The sequence below is a fragment of the Stigmatopora argus genome, chromosome 17, assembly GCF_051989625.1.
Source record: "Stigmatopora argus isolate UIUO_Sarg chromosome 17, RoL_Sarg_1.0, whole genome shotgun sequence".
NCBI classification, from domain to species: Eukaryota; Metazoa; Chordata; class Actinopteri; order Syngnathiformes; family Syngnathidae; genus Stigmatopora; species Stigmatopora argus.
Genome location: NC_135403.1, coordinates 8,583,430 through 8,604,573, shown reverse-complemented (window position 1 = coordinate 8,604,573; position 21,144 = coordinate 8,583,430). Strand labels below are relative to the sequence as shown.

The following is a 21,144-nucleotide window of genomic DNA, read 5'->3' as shown; positions in this document are numbered from 1 at the left end:
CTTGATGATTGGGTCATCCCAATCATTTCATAGCCATATAAATTCAAGCCCCCTGAAATGTGATCCCAATATATAACAGTAGTATTACTTAAACCCACTGTGCCTGCCCTTCTCTCCTCCAATGACAAAGCAGGATAAATGGTGTGTAATCAATCTGCGATCCAATCAGACGCGGGTGCTTGTGTGAATGACAGAAAGGACTCAGTGGGACTCTGATGAGGGCAACCAAAAGGGCTCCCCAGGGATCAAAGGGCCATGACAAAAGTGCAGTCTTACAAAATGTACTATGTTCTGTGAACCTGTCTTCTTTTTCAGTCCATCACTGTTAGATATAAAATAAAGCCAATTTCATTGACGGACACTTTTGAATAATCCTGACAAAGATTATAAAAATATATACAGTCAGTCTATACGTATGTGGTGAAATCGGTGAATACACACTTGTGTTATGTTCTGAAGCAGCTGTAGTGTGCATCCTTCAATGGGATGTATATTCAGTAATTCAGTGTTTGCATTACATTTTCAGTGAGATAGAAAACATAACCTTAAGGCAGTAAAAAACTAATGAACTGTATTATAATCATGACCCATCATTCAGTTTACGTCAAGGTGAACAACTATGATGTGATGTTGATACATTCCCCCTCGAGATGAGATGGAAAAAAATTATCCTTCATGTGGACAGTAGATGGTGGCAGTAAGCATTTTACATGGAGTTGTTATAAAGTCTGCATATTTTCAATGAAGAGAGTCATTTTAAAATATTTTCCGCTATTTTTTAGGGGGGTTAATTCATCTACAAATTTAGGTGAATTATTAATGGGTTTTTTTGTGCCAGAAAGAGTGGACACTTCAGAGAAAGTTCTTACACCAATTTGGTTACAACAAAATGCACTAGTTCAGACAGCTCTAGCATAAACTATAGTTCATAAAAAGCCGATACAAAATTGATGTGTGAACGCCCAAGTTAAATGACTAATAAGTGTAATTAATTCAATTGTGCATTAAAATCAGAACCACTAAGGATGTTAAACATTTTGTCTGGTTTAAGTTTAACACAACAGCCCAACTTCCTTGGAATTAGAGTTATAGTATTTTGAATTTAGTATTGGATATTTTTTTGAGCAATCCATGTAATTCTGACTGAATATTAACATAAATCACAACCAAAAAAATTACACATTTTAAGGAATGCCCAACTCTAACATTCTCTAAATTTAGAGCATTGTATCTTGCCAGTCAAGAAGTCATGCTATGCACCATTCCATCATGCTGCTTTAATCAAATATGCTTGTTTCAGACTGAAATATTTGCCATTTTTGTCATCAAATGAAAAAAAACTGCAATAACACAAATCTAAAGGTCCAAGCAGCAGTGAGTCTTTGAATTGATAGAGCCGTGGGATGGTAAACTGTCATGGGAATTCTGTTTTGCCTCTTTAGTTGGAATTGATTTCTTCAAAGGAGACTTGTTGTTTTTTAATTAAAACACTGAACTGGCTAATTGTAAAATTGATTATGGCTGTGTTTTGCATGCTGTAAAGCAATATACTGATGCCCTTTGTGCCATCTATATTTATTAAGAAAATAAACTGCATGCCTCATCTTTCTTGGAAGTTCTTATTCTCTTGAAGACAGGAATGGCTTTTTGAATACTTAATTCTATAATCTCACAACTACTCAAAATGTTGCGGAAGTTATAAGCTATATGTACAAGTGACAACATTGGAGTCTTTAAACTCACAGCAAACCCAGAAAGCTCATCTTCAAAGTAGCTTGAAAGACTGTATCAAGCAGGATTATATTATGAATTTAGGGAAGGAATATGCACTTCGTTTACTTGCAACGTCATGGAAGAACGGAGAGCTGAACTGTAAATGTCTACTACAAAGACTTTTACGATAAACTTATTGTACTCACCCCGCCGCTGGTAAGATTTACGACTCTGGTGAGATGAGATTTCTTTTGTAAAATCATGTGACAACCCTTCACATTCATTTTTCTTGAGGGCAACATTACCTTCAGAGACATTATATCTTAGTGGAGCTTTTTGTCAGAGAATTCATCAACGGTGCTTCAATTATTCATCCAGATTTTTTTGCAAGTCTTATTATAAGTCTACAAATTCATTAAAAAATACATAGCTATTGAAATGACAAAGCTCTCCAGGAAAATTGATACGCATATCCAAATTATTATCCATACTACAGTAGTATGCAATTTTAAATCTTGAATGCCATCAAAAAATAGCCATTGATTCCAGGTATTACTTCATTTAACTATTCATTTTCCATATATACATGTACCATAGCTTCCGTAATTTCCCAAATTTATGGGTACCACCAACAATACCAGCCTGCAAAGGATTACGTCGCTTTTTATTTTATCATTGTGAAAGAATAAGATGGCACAACAAAGTACTGCACATTCAAGTAAAGCAAACTTTACTCCCAATAGCCGAGCGTTTGTTAAAGCAAATGTCTCACAGCTGACCTGTTCTTGTGCATATGTAGCGAGACATTGGTTGGTTCTGGGGCTCTGACAGACATGACAGCATCATGAGCTGCTCACGCTGATAAATATGTCATGTTTTAATTAATCACTGCTCACTCAGCATGCGGCTAAATACTCAAGAAGTCAACCATATTCATTTCTTGGAAACATTTTAAACTTCAGTTCACAGACAAAGACACAATAGTCCTCCCAGTGGGAGCCTTGCTTTTCATATTTCCAAAGGAACATTTAGCTATCCAATCATGTAAGCACAGGAGAATAATTAGAATGGCATATCAGCAGGGAGACACAACTACTTAAGCACAGTGCATAGGTACTATATTTCCCGAGTCAACAAAGGTTATGAACCACTTGTGAACATTGTCCAGTTGCTGAATTTGGTGGTAGTGTGTGGTACCAAGTGCAACCTTAATCTACGAACATGAGCCCCTAATTTAACTCTGGGTTACTAAATGGGTATATTCAGGGGGGAAAAGGAAAGAAATGAGAGGAATTAAAAGGCTACCTTAACCAGGAACAACTCAGAATGCTGCAAAGCTCAATGCCAAGAGAAAATCGTTCCCACTTAAGTCCCAGTGGGGCTACAACGGATTCAAGGATTATACAGTGTGCTCACTTAGCGTTAATCAAAGTACAAAGCTGTATAGGCTAGTTTGCTCTTCTTAGATACTTAAGACAAGCGGGTTCTGTGAGACAGCAAAGCAATCGTGTTTTCCAAACATCTACGTTTGATCCAAGACTACATTTCTACTTTTCATTTGTTTCCCATGTGCCTGTTTTATATTTCAAACAATTCCAGGCTATAGCTTACATCTTGATTACTGTGTTTGTATGTATGACATGTAAGACATGAGGCTTCAAGATTCAGACTTTATCTCTGTGAAGGTAAAAAACACAGGTTTAGTTTGTTTTTACCCATGCGTTCCCTCAGGGAGCAGCTAATACTACTGTGTGTCCTTGTGCAAACAGTGCGGGTCAAGTCTGTTTCTTGATTCTGTTGTGAGGAACAAGAAACAAAGAGCACCCTAAATTGTTCCTACATGTACAAAATAGTCCATCCATATGGGTTACTGCGCTACATGAATGTGCAAAGGCAACAGGCACAGGAATAAGAGTGATAAAACCTGATATAAAAGTTAATGTCCATAGATAAACTGTTACCAATATTTTTTTTTCCTTTTGTTTATTCCTAACCTCTCAGCCAACTGTGAGCAGTAGATGGGGGACACCCTGAATCGGTCCCCGGCCAGTCGCCAATGAGAGGGCAATGAGACAAGCGACCACTGAGGCTCACTCTCATACACAGGGACAATTTAGAGTGTTAATGTGCCCGGATAAAACCCACGAAGGCACCGGGAGAAGATCCAAATGCCACACAGGAGGATCAGAACCCCCTGGGGATTGAAACTCCAATATCAGAACTGCGAGCTGGACGAGCTAGCCACCCATTCACTGAGCTGCCCGCACTGGTTAATATTGACAACTATTTCCTTGAATGTCCATCACCATAAACAAGCTATTCATTGTTGTGTAACATGCATTATTTTGCGCATGACAAGCAATTCTACAGATTCTATTGGCATCTCTTTTCAGTGCACCAGAGTGACCTTTCTGAGTTTTTCTTCCTCATTATCAGCATAACCCCAGTGGACCATGTTCTAGGCCTGAGATCAGGGCCACCTCTTCAAAGGGATTGTGGGGTTGAAAATGTACAGGTTACTAGAGAGGAGGATCTCATTTAATGAATCTCTTCTTTGTTCTCACTAACCCAGCACTATTTGAAGACGACTGTTTTTTTTCCTCTGGGATAAAGGCAGGTGGTCCTCTGGTTTAGAAAAAGGGAAGCAGCTGAATTTCACACCAAATACTCTGGATCACTTTTGGCTCATTAAAGACTCGAGGCTGCCGCTTAACCAAAAGTGAGTCTTCTCAATCATTTTTCTCACCTCGAGTCAGAACTGTTTTAAAAAAAGGATATTTTGTTGTGTGTTTGCAATCAAATTGCAATCTTTAGTAGACTACAACAATACCCCCATTTCATAAGTTACTAATATTAGAAAACTTTAATTTACAGTTCTCATAGTCATAATGGAACGTCTCTAGTTCAGAGCCACGTTTATGTGGCTTTGAGAGCATGCCAGCGTACAAGGAAAATCAAAGCAAAGCAAAAATGTATTCTTCGGGTGAGTCTCACATTTGCGGCGCAACAAAATAGTGTCATCATCATGTGGTAATGGCAGTCCAAGGGGCCACCGCTCAGATGATGATGATGATGCCTGGATATGTCCTCTTGTTTCATGTGGACTAATATCCAGCTTTTTGCCAGATACTTTTCTACGTCTGCCCTCCTCTTCATTGAAACTCTTTGATGTTGGGTACAAAGCTTACAAGAACAAAGACTGCAACAGCACAGTTGCATCCAGACAGTGAAGGTTAAGAACCAAACAGCGAGGGCCGAAGCATGCTGATGAAGCCTGGATGTTTTATCAGCTCCTCAACTTCTGACTGAGCAGTATGCATGTTTATCGATCTGATATTAGTGAAGAGGTTTTCGAACACCTGACTTTTAGGGAACGCAACATACATTGGCCTCACAACGTGGACCATTCTAAGATATTGAAAGAAACTGGAATGAAGTTGACTTAATCATTCGCTGTGAAAGATTTACTGTAAGCTTAACTCTAGTCTTCGAGTCAATGATTCTGTCCATCATTAGCAAAAACTGTAGGTAGTGATGCAAGTTATTGGAATGGTTTTACCATGCCCTTAACTGTCAGCTCAGGAAACCCATAGCTTTCAAATGGTTTATTTATTATATGGAGGACGAACAATCTTGTGCCAAACTCTTCTGAATTATACAGTGAATGTCATTTTTGGGGACATTTACTGTTTGTTGACAAATCAGTTGTAGTCCTATGCTTTAAATTGAATTGACCTTCACATAAAAAAATAAATAAAAATCTAGCTGTGCCTTTCCATTAAATTTGCCCTGCCTGAAATTAGAATGGTAGAGAATATGCTTTCTGAATCATTTCTTATAGGAAAACATCCTCCCATGACAAGGCTTGACTGATCCAGTGCAACTAATGTATAATTTTTTGATCGACAACTCATATGAGCCAAAGCTCACACTCAAGATTGCTAGGTGTGCAGTATAGCTGATATATATTTGTACAGTTACAGTTTTACCAAGAAAAAAATATTTTAGTTAATAGCTGCCAGAAGAGAAGCAACCAAAAGTCAAAAGAAATTTAGGGTTTTTTTCGGGCTGGTTAGATGGCTAAGGGGCTCTTCAGCTTGTGATACGCACAGACCCAGGTGATCTTCACGGCACCACTTTCGTTAGGTGCTTAGGTGGGATTACAAGGGATGGATGAGATCTGAAGGCTTCCTTTCGTTCACTCCCTAGCAATAACCCCACAGGGAAAAGTGCAGTCCAGGATAGCATACACTGGACTTTTCCCCTACTAGCTGTTTAATAACAGACATCCCTCCTTTATTTTGTTGTTTTCCCTTCTCTATAGCCTTTCACTTTGATCTATCTCAATGATCTACAAAGAGCTCCACTTTGGGGAATTAAAGGAAAACTAATGTGATTCATAAGAAGCATAACACTTTTATTCTCTGGTGGCAAGGGAACTTCAAACTCCTTAGAGAGTTGAACACAGTCATTAGGTAAAATATTTAATAAGTTCATTAAATAAAAGCAATGCAGTGTAAATGAGTGCTGTCATATGGTCCCCAATGGATTTTTTTCTTCCACTGTACCAAACGCCTATCACCCAAGCTCTGGTGGCTGCTATCCACTCGGGAGAACTTGCTACATGATCCACTGCTGCATGCTTCCAGCAAGCAATTCGAACACAAATCAAAGAACCTTTCATAGTCAAACAAATCACCCTCGAGTGTTGTCTTTCCACATTTGGTTCTGACTCTTGCGCCAAAGTAATGTTTGTTGACTACACAAAACAGCTACTTTGCACAAACAGTCACAAAAACAACATTAAACAATATCTTATTGAACTTAAGTTTCATCAGCAGAAACGAACTGGGTTAGTTGAAATGATGAATCCAAAGATTTGCTCCAAATACTTCTTCATTGCTAGGATAACCGTACATAAAACTCTCCCCATGTTGACAGAAGGTAAAAAGTGTCTTTAACTAAGAGATCCCTATATTTAGCATAATAAAATCGTTGGTTAATAAAAGTGAAAGTTTTAGCCGAAACCTGTAATATGACTTTCAGCTTACCAAAGGTTGTGGCATCAAACGGGCTATTTGCAAACATATATTCCCTTGCAGGACCCAATATACCATCCTACAAAATCACAAACATGCCAAGAAATGGTTGCAAAACCAGGCACCAAGGTTCAAAGAAAGACTCTGTCACTAGTAAAAAAAAACATTGATAATTATAAGAGATCCAATCTGGTCAGTAATACCATTTTCACAAACACACAGGTAGAATGAAGATTCTCTATGGGGCCACCTTCCAATTCAGTATTTAAACCAGACAACACTCCTGCTCGGAAATATTCAATAACCTTTGTACATGAAAGGTTGCTACTTTATAGAAGTGCTGGAAAAATTCTGGAATGGACTGCCTGCATTTGTGTTTTGGTAGATTTTAATTGCAGTCTGATATACGACTGACTTTTTATTGTATGTATTATTGGTCTTATATCTCATAGCAATAAAGGATTGAGACACTCCTTTTAAAATAGTAACACTGCCAGATCCCAATTATCTTGAATTACTACTCCAGATAGTATCTGGTTAGGTGCTTTGGTTGTACAGAGCAGTTTTATTTGAGTGATGTGTGTTGATGTATAGCATTGTACAATACATTTTATAACTAGAGTAAAAATATATAGTAACAATTTAGCGAACGTGTGCTCATGACTTAACCTAAAACGATCCCAAGGATTAAAAACTACATTTTTCCCTCTTCGTAATTTTTTATGTAAACGTGTAGCAAGGGATTTTGCGAGAAGTTTCATCAAATAACAGGCCTGGAAGGCAAGAGACTGATTCCGATAACCCAGACATGCTCTCCCCTTATACTCCTCTATAGCTCTCCAAGGAAAGCCTGAGGCATTCTCAGGCCCTATGAGCTGTATAATCCCTCGAGCATGTTCTCGGTCTGCCCTCGTAGTCGAACATGCACAGAACACCAGGCAGACAGGAGGTGTTCTAATCAGACACCGTGACCACCTTGGCTCATTCTTTTTACAGGAAATACACCAATTCATGCCTGTATGAATTTCTAGGTGTTCAACATATAAGAGACTTCACTTACCTTTAAGCCGTTCAAACAACACATAATAACTGTTACTGAAGCATTTTTTAACAATACATTGCTATGTTTTGTTTCCACAAACACTATTTTATATTGCTTGCTCAAATGACATAAAATCCAATGATAAAAATTGAAGAAAAAATATTTCCGTCAAGTTACTTGATAAAAGTAAAATTATCTTGGGAAAATAATATTTCTGGCCAGGCCAAATCGTTAACATATTTCTTTTTTCTTTATCTGTAAAGACTTGTATGCTCCTCTCTTAAGAAAAACTGCTTACCTTGGTCAGGAAATAGGCCAAAGACTTCTGCATCGTCTTCCATATTTCTTCTCTTAGCAAAAGAATGATTGATCTCTCCATTGGTGATAAGGAGCTCTTCCCCATTAAAGTTTTGCTGCCACCTCTGTCCCATTTTCCCCGAGCTATCATGGCAGGCCTGTCTGAGAGGCCCATGATAACGATAGGTCTAGGACACAAAGGTAAATCAATCTCAGCAATGGAGGCAAGAAATGTGTGTGTATGTGTATATGAACATCAGTGTATATTTTCCCAACAGCTGGACATGCTACCAGTGCATGCACAATTAGGTCCGATCTGTGTTCAGAATTAGTTGACTAGGATTTTCCTAATATCAGCTTGTTTGTTCTGTTACTGCAATTTTTGAACGCTTTCTAATTCCATCTACGTTGTCCAATCTCTGACTTTAGGTATGGTGCTTTTGTAGGGATAAACAAGGTTGTGTTTGAGCCAAAACTTTCAAACTTTGTTGCATCATGCACAATTTGTCACATGGCCGTTGGGAGAAGCTAATATTGAGTGTTTGTGTGCCTCTAGTAAGGTGACAGAAAGGTGGAAGAAATGTACTTGCAACCAACATTCTCAGGGTTCTATAATTACATTTAAATGTTAGCTTTTCAGGCTGCAACACTGACTTGCAGGTACAGTTATGAACTATTGATCCACCAGCACAGACCAATTTTTATTCATTTATATGAACCTGGAAAATTGAAGGTAAAAACTTGGTGCCGGGGCAGGATTCAATAATTATGACATATATGAAAGTGATCATGGGAAATCATTCGGACACCGTCAAATAATTTGTTCATACCTCCCACATGACCTTTACCAAATACAATTTGACATTAAACTAATGTCAGCTAAATCAATATGCATTTCACAGTTTAAACAGAACATTGATTTAGAGAGTATACTAACTACTGCAAAGCTGTCTGCCACTTCACATAATTTCTTTCGTAGACTATGAGATATTAAAAAAATGATATTGGTGCCTGTGTTTTAGTTGTGAATGTATAAATAATTTTATTCAGTCAAAACTGCACGGACATCCTGGTCTTTAAAATATAATTTTGTCAGTCTGGCAAAAGTCAATTTGCTGGAAAAAAAAGACAGAAAAAATAAATCAATATTTGATTATAAAATGTGTATTTCTTATCTATGTTGTGACTATCGAAACAAAATCTTGTTATCTTTAAAGCTCAACCTTGACAAGGTTATGAGGGATTTACTGATGGTCTCCGCTTTCTCTTCTGTTTGAGTAGCACCAGTTTATACCCACGGATACATGCTGGACCAGAGACAGGAGAAATGAACTGTTGAACAACGCCAATTTAGCAAAATGTTATTAACCTTGGTTTCTTTTCCAGGGTGTTAATATCCATTTAGCCAGTATATGTTGGCAGAAACATATAAGTAGTAAGAAAAATAAATTGAATGAATATTTTGAAGAGAAATTTAACTACCGTTCTATGACACTGGCCTAACTGCAATGTGTTAGACTTGCAGACTGATTGGGATCAAATTGAGACGTTCAATTTTAGCGTAACTGACGGGCTCAATAAGTATTGCCTCATCTCCCATAGTATTGGACCGGGTGAAATTGAAAACAAAAAAAGTGACACGGTGACCTTGCGTAAGTCTCATTTCATTTACCGCCTGTCTACTGTAAATGCTAACTGGACGGGCTCACCATTATTGTTTTGAGTTTTGGCCCTCACCTTCTCCCACAAAACAATGTCCATCCGGTGATAACAGGTCTGAACTGTCATATCAGTATTCCTCACCACCAAAAATTAAGAATTTAATTACAGTGGCACAAAAGAGCAGGCGATGGCTTGGTCTCTCAATACAGTTTCATGGTAATAAGGCGACAGGAGGTTGAAGGCTGCATTTGTAAAGTAAAGTAATCATTGAGCCACACTTGATTAATTTTAAATGGCAAGATAAAAGGTGAGGTTTGGGGGTTCTTAGTGCAGTGTGGATGGAAGGGAATAATCTCGTCTCATAAGGAACAGAGAAAACCCTGCTGTAAGATTTCAAACATTTTGCATCTGGTGCCCAAAGATACCGAAAAGTTCATGTCCAGGTCGCATCATAAGAAGAAGGCTGGTATTTATATTGAAAGAACCTTGTGATGCTGTTCCCATCATGGTGAATACTGAAAGAATAATAATCCTGACGACCAACCTGCCTTTGTGATTTGCAGCACATTAATTCTATCAGCTCATAAAAAAAACTGCTGTCAAACATGTAGAAAAAAAGATTAAAGGTTATCGCGAATAGTGAAATCCAACTAATTTACTAACTCCATTGCATTTGAACAATTTGCTCAACATTTGATGAACTAAATGTATCTTGCAGCAATATTTGTTTCAATAAGCATGGTGTATTAGCAAAAGATATTCAGTGCATGACATACACTTGAGCGTGGCGTACGGTAAGTAGGGCAATGCTTCTAATAAATGTAAATAGGGCCAGCTATGTTTCACTAAAATGGTTCTGGCTGCCCTACCTTGACAAGAGTGCTGACAAAGTCATCTGCAATCAGTGCAGTAAAAATACTTCTCTGGGAAGTAATATTTCTATATAAATTATATTCAATTATAATGCATTGATTGGTAAAAATAGGAAGAACAAATGAGTTTCACCTTAGTCTTTCAAATGAAAGGCTCAGTAATCAGGGTAATTGCAAATAATAACCCCGACCTGAAATGTAGGGCCTGGGGTTCTCAGCCAGCCCCTTCTGTCACATTCCTTGTTCCCACTGTTGCCGTCATTAACATAGCGGGACTCAGAGGCATATCCCGCTGTTCAGCATGATTAAGAAAGGCACTGAGTCGGTGTCATCCAATCCAATTGCAGGTATTTCTAACTTGGATCTTTGCTTTCACGTCTCTGACTGCAAAGACTACGACCAATGCAGTAAAAGGATGAGTGGAAATTTTGCTTGGCATAGCAAAAGATCCATTAAATGAACCATCATAAGTTTACGGGACTGTCAACTCCAACAAGGTAAGTTTTCCTCTATCACCAGGCCACTAGTATTAGCTAACAATTATTAACCACGGTCATTTTGGATCTACAGAGAACAAATTATACTGTTATTACACCAAAATACATTAGCCTGTAAAAATCCACAAACTAAATCTGTTCAAAGGTGAGGGAAAAAGTTATGGTATATAATAGAAAAATTACAGTATTTGTATCGTCTACCTGGATAAACACCAACGTAGATGTTGTCAAGGGATATATTTGTTGTCCCTGCATTAATAAATCATTTACACAATTGTAAAGTTTTCTGGTAACTTCTATCCGTCAAAACATCATACATTTAGAACATTGGATACACATGTTTTGAGTATAAGTAAATAAATACCAGCTTATGTGCATAGTATTTAAATTTGATTCAATGTCCCATTTGTCAGTTCATGAAAAAAAAAATTGAACTCCAAATTTGGTCAACGGTGGAAGAATTATGGTCTTAGTTGTGTAAGGCAAACCAAAGACTCCATAATTGCCTGTTGGAGCGAATGTGAACGGTTGCCAACCTTTAAGGGGCCAATTACACAAGACTTTTAACTGAAACGATAATATAACGTTTCTCCAACAGAAAGTACATTTACTGCACCACTACAATCAGTGGAGACACATTACAGTGATGGAGGGTTTTCTAAAGACTGCATGTATTGTTAGTGTCAGTCTTGTGAAAGTGTGCTTCCGCTTGTTTTGAAGATACGGGTGTCTCCAATTTTCAAACCTCCCCCTGAAAAGATCTGTGTTGGCAAACTAAGCGTGTTTTACATTGGCAGTTTTTTTAACACGAAGCTTAAAATGATTTGATATGAAGTCGTATGTGCCATTTACAATCCACGGCATGGTATTTGTCCAGTGTCTTAAACCTTAACACTTAGATCCCTGTCTCTTAATTGATGTTGTTGTTCAGACAAGAATATTGATAGCACAGCTCAGCCAGATTGGCAGCTGCACGGATCGTTATTAACCAGGTTGTTGGACAGCCTAGAGTGTAGTGAGACGATGTTCAAGTTATGCTGTTGGACCCCAAGGGATACGATCATGGCTCAGACAAGAGATAATTAACCATCTGAGGCCTTCTACCCACAGGCCAGTGACCCGCTGAGAGAGAAATGGGGGGATAACACAGTACTATAGGATAACAATGCCTGTGGTTTGTCAACGTAGTGCCAACATTCGATGGACACGCAAACCCTTTTATGACATCTCATTGCTGTTATGAGCTTTTTTCATTCCGTTTTGATTTCATAACAACTGTAAACATATCAATGATAGCTATTACTCTTATTAGATCATAAAACAGACATGTACACATATTGTGTCTTCATGTCAAAAGCATTGCATTTCCTTAAAGGGTAATCTTTATGTTGGAAAATAACATAATTTAAATAAGCGGTATTTAAAATGTTTACAATGGCTGCTAAGAAATTTGAATAACTAACAAAGAGGGCGCCAACAACTTTCTAGATTAATTGCTAATCATTCGGAACTGCTGCGCTGATAAATCATGGCAAAAATTGAATTGCATTATCGGAGACAGATCTAAGTAGAGATGAATGATTTCCAAGCAAATCGCTCAGCTTACGTCTTATCCTGAATCTTCCTTGAATCTGCATGAAATATCAGCACATTAAGACCTCAATTTCCCCCATGTATTCCTTGATATTCTAACTTAACATAAACACCTTTCTCTAATCGCATTTGTCAGGGACATGAAGAGATGCTCATCACCTCAACTCCTCCTGAGCACTCTCACATTTTTCAACACTTGACAATTGCAGCCTCTTTAAACAAGTTAAGAAAAGTCTTCAACAGGGTTTAAGCCTATACAGTCGGATAGTATGTATGCAAACACCAATAATTAACACCTTCTGCCTCAAAGGGAGGCTTTTGGAAGTTATAAATTGAACAACAGCTCATGGGAGAAAATGTGATTTAGTGAATCGCAGGTGTGGACATAGGATTAAGTTCCATGTTCATTTTGTGGTCAACATTGATATTGACTTTCTGTTGTCCCACAGTCACGTTATCCTCTCTCTACACTGTTGACATGGAGACTCACAGCCTTAAGCATCACATTGACACTAATATGGTGTTGAAACACCATTGGTTTGAATCTCTCAGTTTAAGTGAGTCCTAATGACTTAATTCACTAGTTGCTCACATTTGGATTCATTACTCACTGTTTGTTTCTTTAACGGATACTTGATGATAGAAAGTGGGCAATTTTCCTTTGCTCGATTTACCCTTTTGCACAATTAGTGTCACTTAATCAATTTAAGTCATTTTTACTCAAACAGCTTATAAGAAGAACAAACGTAAGAATATGGCATGGAATGCGCTCAGGATTAATCACGGAAAATACCGGCACAATAGAATATTACACTATTGGCGAAGCTAGAATGGGCGAGTGTCTGGTCTTTGCTAACATCTCTTGGACCAAATCCCTCTTGACTGTGCTGAGTACTTAATCATTTGTCTGGTAGGTATTTGAACTTCGCAATGAAAATTGTGTTGTCTAAAATCTGCTTGGGTCTCACTATGATTCTTTGCAATCTGCTAATTTCCTTCTGCAAAAATGAGACATCTGTTTAAAAAAACAAAGAGGGAAATAGTACTACATAACCTATAACAAATCCCCACCAACACACACACATACGCACCCTAATGTGTAGCTCACTACTGCTGATAAATTATGTTCCTTAAGGGAGCATCCTATCTTTGAGGATAAAGTCATGTATTACCAATATGAGGCTTCTGGAGAGCAAGTATATATTTACAACCATAATAAAGTACATTTTTACTACTTCATCTTCACAGAAAATTATGATCACTGGAGATTTACAGTATCCCACCCCTTTGGAAATGGTTATACAGAAAAAATACAGTGTTTTTTTTTCTTTCTACACCACATTTTTAAAAACAAGTTAAGTTTTGTACATCTGACAGTGAAACAAGCATTACTACGTTACCTAGCAGACTACATTTGAAGAACTGGATCTACTTTGAATATTTCTATGTCATCAGGATACTGTATATCAGCCTGGATCACAAGTGAAAGGAGGAAATGAGGAAGAAGCAGGAAAGAGAATAGAAAAGAAAAATCAACAAGGTGCAAATTCAAAGGCTGGCAGACATTATGTCCATTTATCACCTACTGCAGTGTGAAGAATAAAAGGCCTGTATGAATGGAGTCTATTATGGAAAGAGAGAGCCGCTAAGCTGCTTGCCACTGTTGATTTCTTGCAGAAGTCGATAAATTGAGCAAGGCCTAAGCAGCCTATACGTTGTGTTAAACAGTGAGCACCGCTTGGCATGCTGCATTTGTCACCAGCGCTTTGGCTGATTGCATTGCTGTATTGACTCGCTGTATTCATGCACTCGCCATGCGGAAAACGCACCGAAGAAAAATGCTCTCTGATTGTGCTATAATAGCTCTAATAATACCTCTCGTTTTGCACAGTGTTCATTAAGCCAAGATGGAGCTGAATGCATAGCAGATCTGGACACTGAGCTAATCGTTATGAACAGGAAAAAGACAAAACAAGGGCTAATGTCAATCACCACTTAGCTTATTATGTATCAGTATTTGTAAGGTTTATAATTGCAATAACATTGTTTGCAAAGTCATATATACATTATAAAAGCAATTCACAGCTATAATGAAAGGTAGACGGAAAAAGTTAAAAAGTTACTTCATTGTGTGGGTATAACTCTGCTGTCAGCTAAAACTTTGAATATTTCTAAATATAATCAGAAATTCAGCCATTGATGTTTAGCAAAATAACTGGAAAGGCAAGTCTTTTTCTTATTTTGCCACCAAACAACTGAACAAGATTGTAAAAGCTATTTGCTTTTGTTCGATTTGTCTCATCAAGCTGTCAAGATTAATACAAACACACAGCTAATAATGTCGATTTAAAAAAAAATTAAATCAATTACTATACACAGTGGTGTTTTATTTAGGGACTTTTTCTGCTCTATTTACTGTTAAGTTGCACCATGCTTTTCCATTACAGGTTCCATCATGTTTCTAGACTTTCCCCCTCCCACAACCAAAAAGTGCATCTCTCATTATTTGCCCTCAATTATACGAGTTTGTCCTGCATTGCTTAATTACTTCTTCCAGGAAGATGATAAGTGAATTTTTACGATTAACCCTCTGACACTTCGGTAGACGAGAATATCATGAGGCGATTATCATTTTAGTTACTAGATGACTCCCCTTTGACACAGAGGGCTATTTGCAGAAGGTTAAAACAGCTTGAAAATAAAATAATCCAAACATTTTAAAAGCAGTGAGGGGGAAAAAAAAAAAAAAATGTAATGTTTATTCATTCGGGAACTCTCCAAAAAAGGTGGACTGATCGTTTAATTGCAAAATCTATTAAACTGGAACTCCTTTCCCTCGCACTGAAATTAAATGTCCTTGGCCCTTGATAGTATTGTCATGTAAAGAAGATGGCAGGAAACAAGTTGCAATTAGTGCTTTGGCTCGCATCCCTTCATCTCTCTCCACTGCACCATCTCCTCTGATTACTGGCATTACAGCAAATTTGCAGTTGATAATCAGCCTCAGATTCCTGCTAAATTTCTCATTACTCTGTTGGAGATGTCACTTGGGCATTGAGTTTGAATTAATAGGATTTAATCTGCTAGTCTTGTGTATGTGTACGTGTGTGTCTGACCGCGCATCCGTGCTAACGCATGGCCTCAGACACATCACATGTGTCAGGTACAATCTTGTTAGAATTCCCATGATGCCTCTTGTTTAACAATTACCCTTCATACTTCATTATTTCTGATTGGTAGAGAATAATTATGCTCAACCTTCCCTGCACAAGTGCTGAACAATCAAAGAAAGTCCAAACATATCTAACTCCTCTAACACACATTATTCTCTGTAGTGAAAAACTATTTCCTCTATTAATTAAAGTTACTTTGTTTATTACATTCACCTTAAATCAAGTCAAGAATATCATTGTTTTGATTGCTGTAAGTGAAACTTAAAAGGCTTGAAAATAATTTAGTTTTATACTTAGTACTATCCCTTATGCATGAGCTGAGGGTGTACTAACAACTTAATTAAAACCAACTTATCCAGGTATTCTAAAGAATGAATTACTGCAGCCTTGCTTCAAAGTAGATTATTATCTGTCTATTACATTGTTAGGGTGGGATCAAAAGGTATACGCGCTGTAAAATGATGTGAAACATACATTTTAAGTCTCATATTGTTGCATGTGTTGGAGTGAGCACATAAGACAACATGCCAAAGTTTCATGACAAGTTCCTAGGCACATATCAACAATCAAGTTATCACATTTATGCACGGCTAATTGGCATTTTTGTTTGTTTGTTTTCACGTTAAATGGGAATTGTGGTATATATGGAATGGACATAATTTAATTTTTACTTCTGATACTCCAATAATGATTATTTTCCTGATACCAATGGACAGTAAAAATGTGTTTAGGCACTTTTAGTTCTAAATAAAACTGCAAGACGACTCATCGTGCTGCACAGAAGCAATTCATCAGTTCCCAATCATTGATGGTGAAATGGACACCTGGCTTTTGAATAAATAACATTCCCATTGGCTCCCCGCCTTAATCACTTGAAAATGATCTACCTAATGCCACTTTGCAAATCATCCTAGTGTCAAAGAATTCCCTAATAAGATCCAAGAGCTTTTCTCGTGGTTTAATTTCACGTCTGCTGTATTCGTCAATTGCAGTGAATTAGTAAAGAATGTTTTGATGTGCATATGGTGGTGAGGGGTGTACTATAATGAAATCAATTTTGGAAGAATGTAATTATGTTAAAATATGAAGTGAACTAGTTCACAGCTTTTTGTTTCAACGGCTACAGCACTGACAGTTTAACCAAGGAGGTTTCTTCTGAATTCAGCAGCACCTGACTGCAACTTTTAAGACACCAGATTGGTGAAAATATATCATCTTCATTGGTTGGAATGAAAACCTGCACCCACTCTGGCCCTCGAGGACCGGTTGGACTTCCATGGCCTAAAGGATACACAACATACCCCTGTGCCACCATTGTTTCCAAGAGTGCGAAACACCAGATCCCTTTTGCTGTGTTTCATTTCATCCTATTATATAAACTGGTCTTTGGCTTGCTGGAAGCCAGACATGACATGATTCTCACTGACGCATCATGACATCCCTCCCGTTGTAGTCTTGGGGCACTCTGATCAGCCTGGTGCTTCACCTTACATCCCTCTCTTACCCAAATATCACCTCTAAGTTAACAGTGGGTAGAACATAAATAAAAACAGTTTTTATGCCGTTTATTTTTTTAGTATACTTCTTCCTGGTTGTGTGTCATGTTAACTATCGGCAGTGGATGATGGTATTAAAGCAGTCGGCCTAAAATGTTTTAAATGTACACCATCCTCACTTTTATCTAGAGTTTTACCAAAACATATCAAATGTCATTACTGTAAAACTTACTTTCAATTTGCTGCTTTGAACTTCACATTTTTTAGAGAAAAACAGAAAGCCACTAAACACATGTAGCTCATGTGACATTCAACTAGAGGTCAAAACAAATATGCTATTTTCCCCCCGACTAAAAGCACTAAACTGTCACAATGATTTGAAGTTGGACGCATTTCTAACCTCTATAGTCAAGTAATTTTCCTATTTTACATACTGTGTATGCAAACTGCTCTGTGGCAAAATCACCTTGCCAGGCAACAGGGGACTTTACAGATAAGCAACCAATAATATTTAAGCTGTGGGTGAGGTAATGCAAAATTCAACCTTCTCACTTCATGCTGTGCAATGCCTCAACCAAAAGCAGACACAAATATAAATAAATAAGTTAGCAGGAGATGTGCTCTTGAAGTAGCATTACCAGGCTGACGGCTTAAGCTTAGAAAGAGAGGAATGAGGGACAAATTTAGCAGCAGATCTTAGAATAACTAGGTGCGGATAAAGCTTATAAAAAGTGCAAATGGCTGCAGTTCTGGACAGCATGCTTAAGAATGACAAGGATGAAATGCTGACTCTAATATTTGCAGTTTAGCGGGGGGAAAAGAATCATTAATATATGCACTTGAAAGCTTCCGTTGCATTCACAGCTACACATTTTGTCATTCATTGTTATTACGTGGAATGCAATGTAACATTCGGTTCATTTTATGGTCTCATTCACATGCAATGGCGTCTGTCACCTCAAAAGTAAAAATAGTAAACGCCCTCCCTTTACTGACAGCAGGTTATTAGACATCAAGAAAAGAACAAGCACGGGACATTTGTGTTGCAAGCCAATTAGTTGATTTGTCTTGTCTACGTCCGAGCAAGGAGACTCAAAATCAATTTTTCCCCAACGGCATTGCAGTGGCAGAGCCCATTGTGTGCAACTTTAATGCCATGGCAGCACTTCTGCCCCTGCCATTGTGTGTCATTCATGTCTCATACTTGGGGGAAGAAAAGGGTTAAAATGACATTGTGTTCTTCCCCCTTCTCCATAAGTAACTGATAAGTGGGGCCGAACTCTCAGCTTCAGTGATTGGGGCATCTGGTCTTCCCTGACATGCATTCTTTGCAGAGTGGCCCATCGCCATCTTCAAGCATTCAAACAGAAACGTTACTGCTCGTTTCTCCTCCGAGTACTCAACTCGAGTCAATACACCGCTGCTCCTGGAGCTATTACCGATATGCTCCGGCCAAGTGTAAAACTTCTATCTGCCACTTATCAGTGCACCAGCTATCGTCCCAAAAAAAAACTTCCCAATATGGCACACCACCCGTTTATTTTCTGCAACAATGATACAGAAGTTGTTTTGCTGCATTTGAGCCCTTTGGATAGGAAGTTTTAGTATTTAACATTCTGACTATTTACTACAGAGAATGCCAGTTTGTTAGAAATTGACACTGCAGACTAAAATTATCCTCTAATGGGAGAACAATTTCTCAACAAGTTTACTTCCTAAAGTTGCTTGTGAGAATCTCCATGGCCATAACATTAAAAAGGTTTGACAAATTATGTTTTTGACAATCTCTCACGCATCCATGCGCACATTTATTCCCACACTAAACAAATGAAGTGTGGGTGTTCCTGTACTTGAAGAATAAGTGGAGCAGTCAAAAATTATTAACTAATGATTGCATATTTTACTTTGAGATCATTTGTAATATAAAATGCAAATGAATTTAATTAAAACAATCATGGTGAAGTATGCATCACCCTGGAATGTGAATCACGTATCAAACCATTGACTTTTGACTCAAATACTGTCTACTTGTCAACAGATTATTTGAGTTATATCTAAATACATACAAGCAAAATTTTGCTTGGGAAAATGTAACAAAGTAAATAAAGAATTTAAAAAAACTGCAAAAACGGTTAAAGACTAAGCAAGCGGAACTGCTTTCCCTTTGGCTTTCCATAAACAAGTGTTTGGCCCCTGGGGTGGCTAATTTTGAATGTAATAATCTATTTAATCACAAGTTAACATTATTGATCCCAGTGTTAAAAGCTATTTATCTGAAGGCCTGTGGGTTGGTCGAGCAACGAGTGCACTCCCCTCTGTGTCATTAATTTCCCATTTCAGTTAGCCTGAGGCTGCAAGCCTGCTGAGGAGATAACAAATTAAATGTGCAGGAAGGATCATTTCTGCCCATCCTCAAGAGGACACAATAACTCCTCACTTTAGGTCATCACAATCACACATACAGTATGTGTACAAGATATTATCACATTTTTGGCACGGGTGTGTATGCATGCTTTTTGGCTAAAAATTCCATTTATGAACATGACACAATGTTTTAAAGTTTTCACGCATACTTTTTATAACTCATACAGCTAGCATTTCTACTCTACTCTACTTCTATTATTGAAGTAGCTGACCAAAGTTGTGGGAGTAAGGTGGTCCACAGACATAAAGAATGATGTCAAGCTTAGTATATTTTGAGTATGACTCACTCAACGAGGTTGAGTCTTAGAAATAAAACAAATTTCTACGACTATGAATTCATGTCTGTAGGTAAGAATCAAAAACCTGCAAGATAACACTACATCACGTAGGACATGGGAAAGTAATTTAAAAAAAGATCCTAAAAAAACGCCTATGTAGAAGAACACTTTTTTTGTCTCCATGTACAAGTCGTGGGGATCACTTATTTGGAGAGGAAAAAATAATTATTAAGATTTTGTGTGCAATTAAAATGAACCACTACAATCATGATCTTCTGTACCCATGAAAACAACATGGCATTTTGGAGGAAAATTATGTTTCTACTGTTTTCCCATTAAATTTAAATGAGATTATTGTTCACCTCTTTTTTTTCTACACCTGCTCATTCATGCAAAGCTGATCTCAAGTCGACATGAGAGAGGCTAAATAGATATGAAAAACCCCAAAGATAATTGGAAATTGATTTTTATCTTCCCCTATCCATTTAAATATGATTAAAAGTGAGCTGGACACGGGATGTCAAATTAATAATGATGCATGGTGGGAAAAGACAATCAATAATTGACAAGATAAATACAGATAAGAGTTCATAATGCTCCCAAAGGAGGTCACATGCACTGATAACAAATGGAGTGCATGCAAGCGAATGATAATCAGGAGTCATTAATGAGGCAGGTGTAAATGAATGAAAATGCCATTTGACATCACCTCAAGCCGCAGAAATTAACGGAGCTCCTTGTCATCCAGTTAATCTGTTTTACTGCCTGATAGGAACCTGGAGGTCATTTGGCACTGTTACTCCACCACCATTCTTGCCCCAACACTGTTCGACCATTTCCTGAAATCAAAAAAATGAAGTAGCTGTTAATGAAAATGAATATCACATTTTTATGTCGTTAGCTGGGAGTAATGTAGAGGGAGCGTCAAGAGTGTGAGCATAGTTCAACAGCTATTATGAAGAGGTTACCGTCTGGGCCAGACACTGTATTTATACTCCTCGCATTATGTTGATTCATAGAGCTGTTGAACCATTACCACTCACCTCCTACTCATTTTA

General features: G+C 37.8%; 1 protein-coding gene across 2 annotated transcripts in view; it reads right to left on the bottom strand.

The window, feature by feature from the left end:
• adarb2 (adenosine deaminase RNA specific B2 (inactive)) overlaps positions 1-21,144 on the bottom strand; it is a 149,257-nt gene that overhangs the window by 114,555 nt on the left and 13,558 nt on the right. For both annotated transcript variants that reach the window (XM_077623937.1, XM_077623938.1), the window contains exons 3-4: positions 20,796-20,925; positions 8,093-8,279 (exon numbers count right to left, since the gene is read on the bottom strand). In XM_077623937.1, the coding sequence (XP_077480063.1) occupies positions 8,093-8,279; positions 20,796-20,830 (222 nt within the window). In that variant the 5' untranslated portion in view covers positions 20,831-20,925. The remainder of the gene's footprint in view (positions 1-8,092; positions 8,280-20,795; positions 20,926-21,144) is intronic.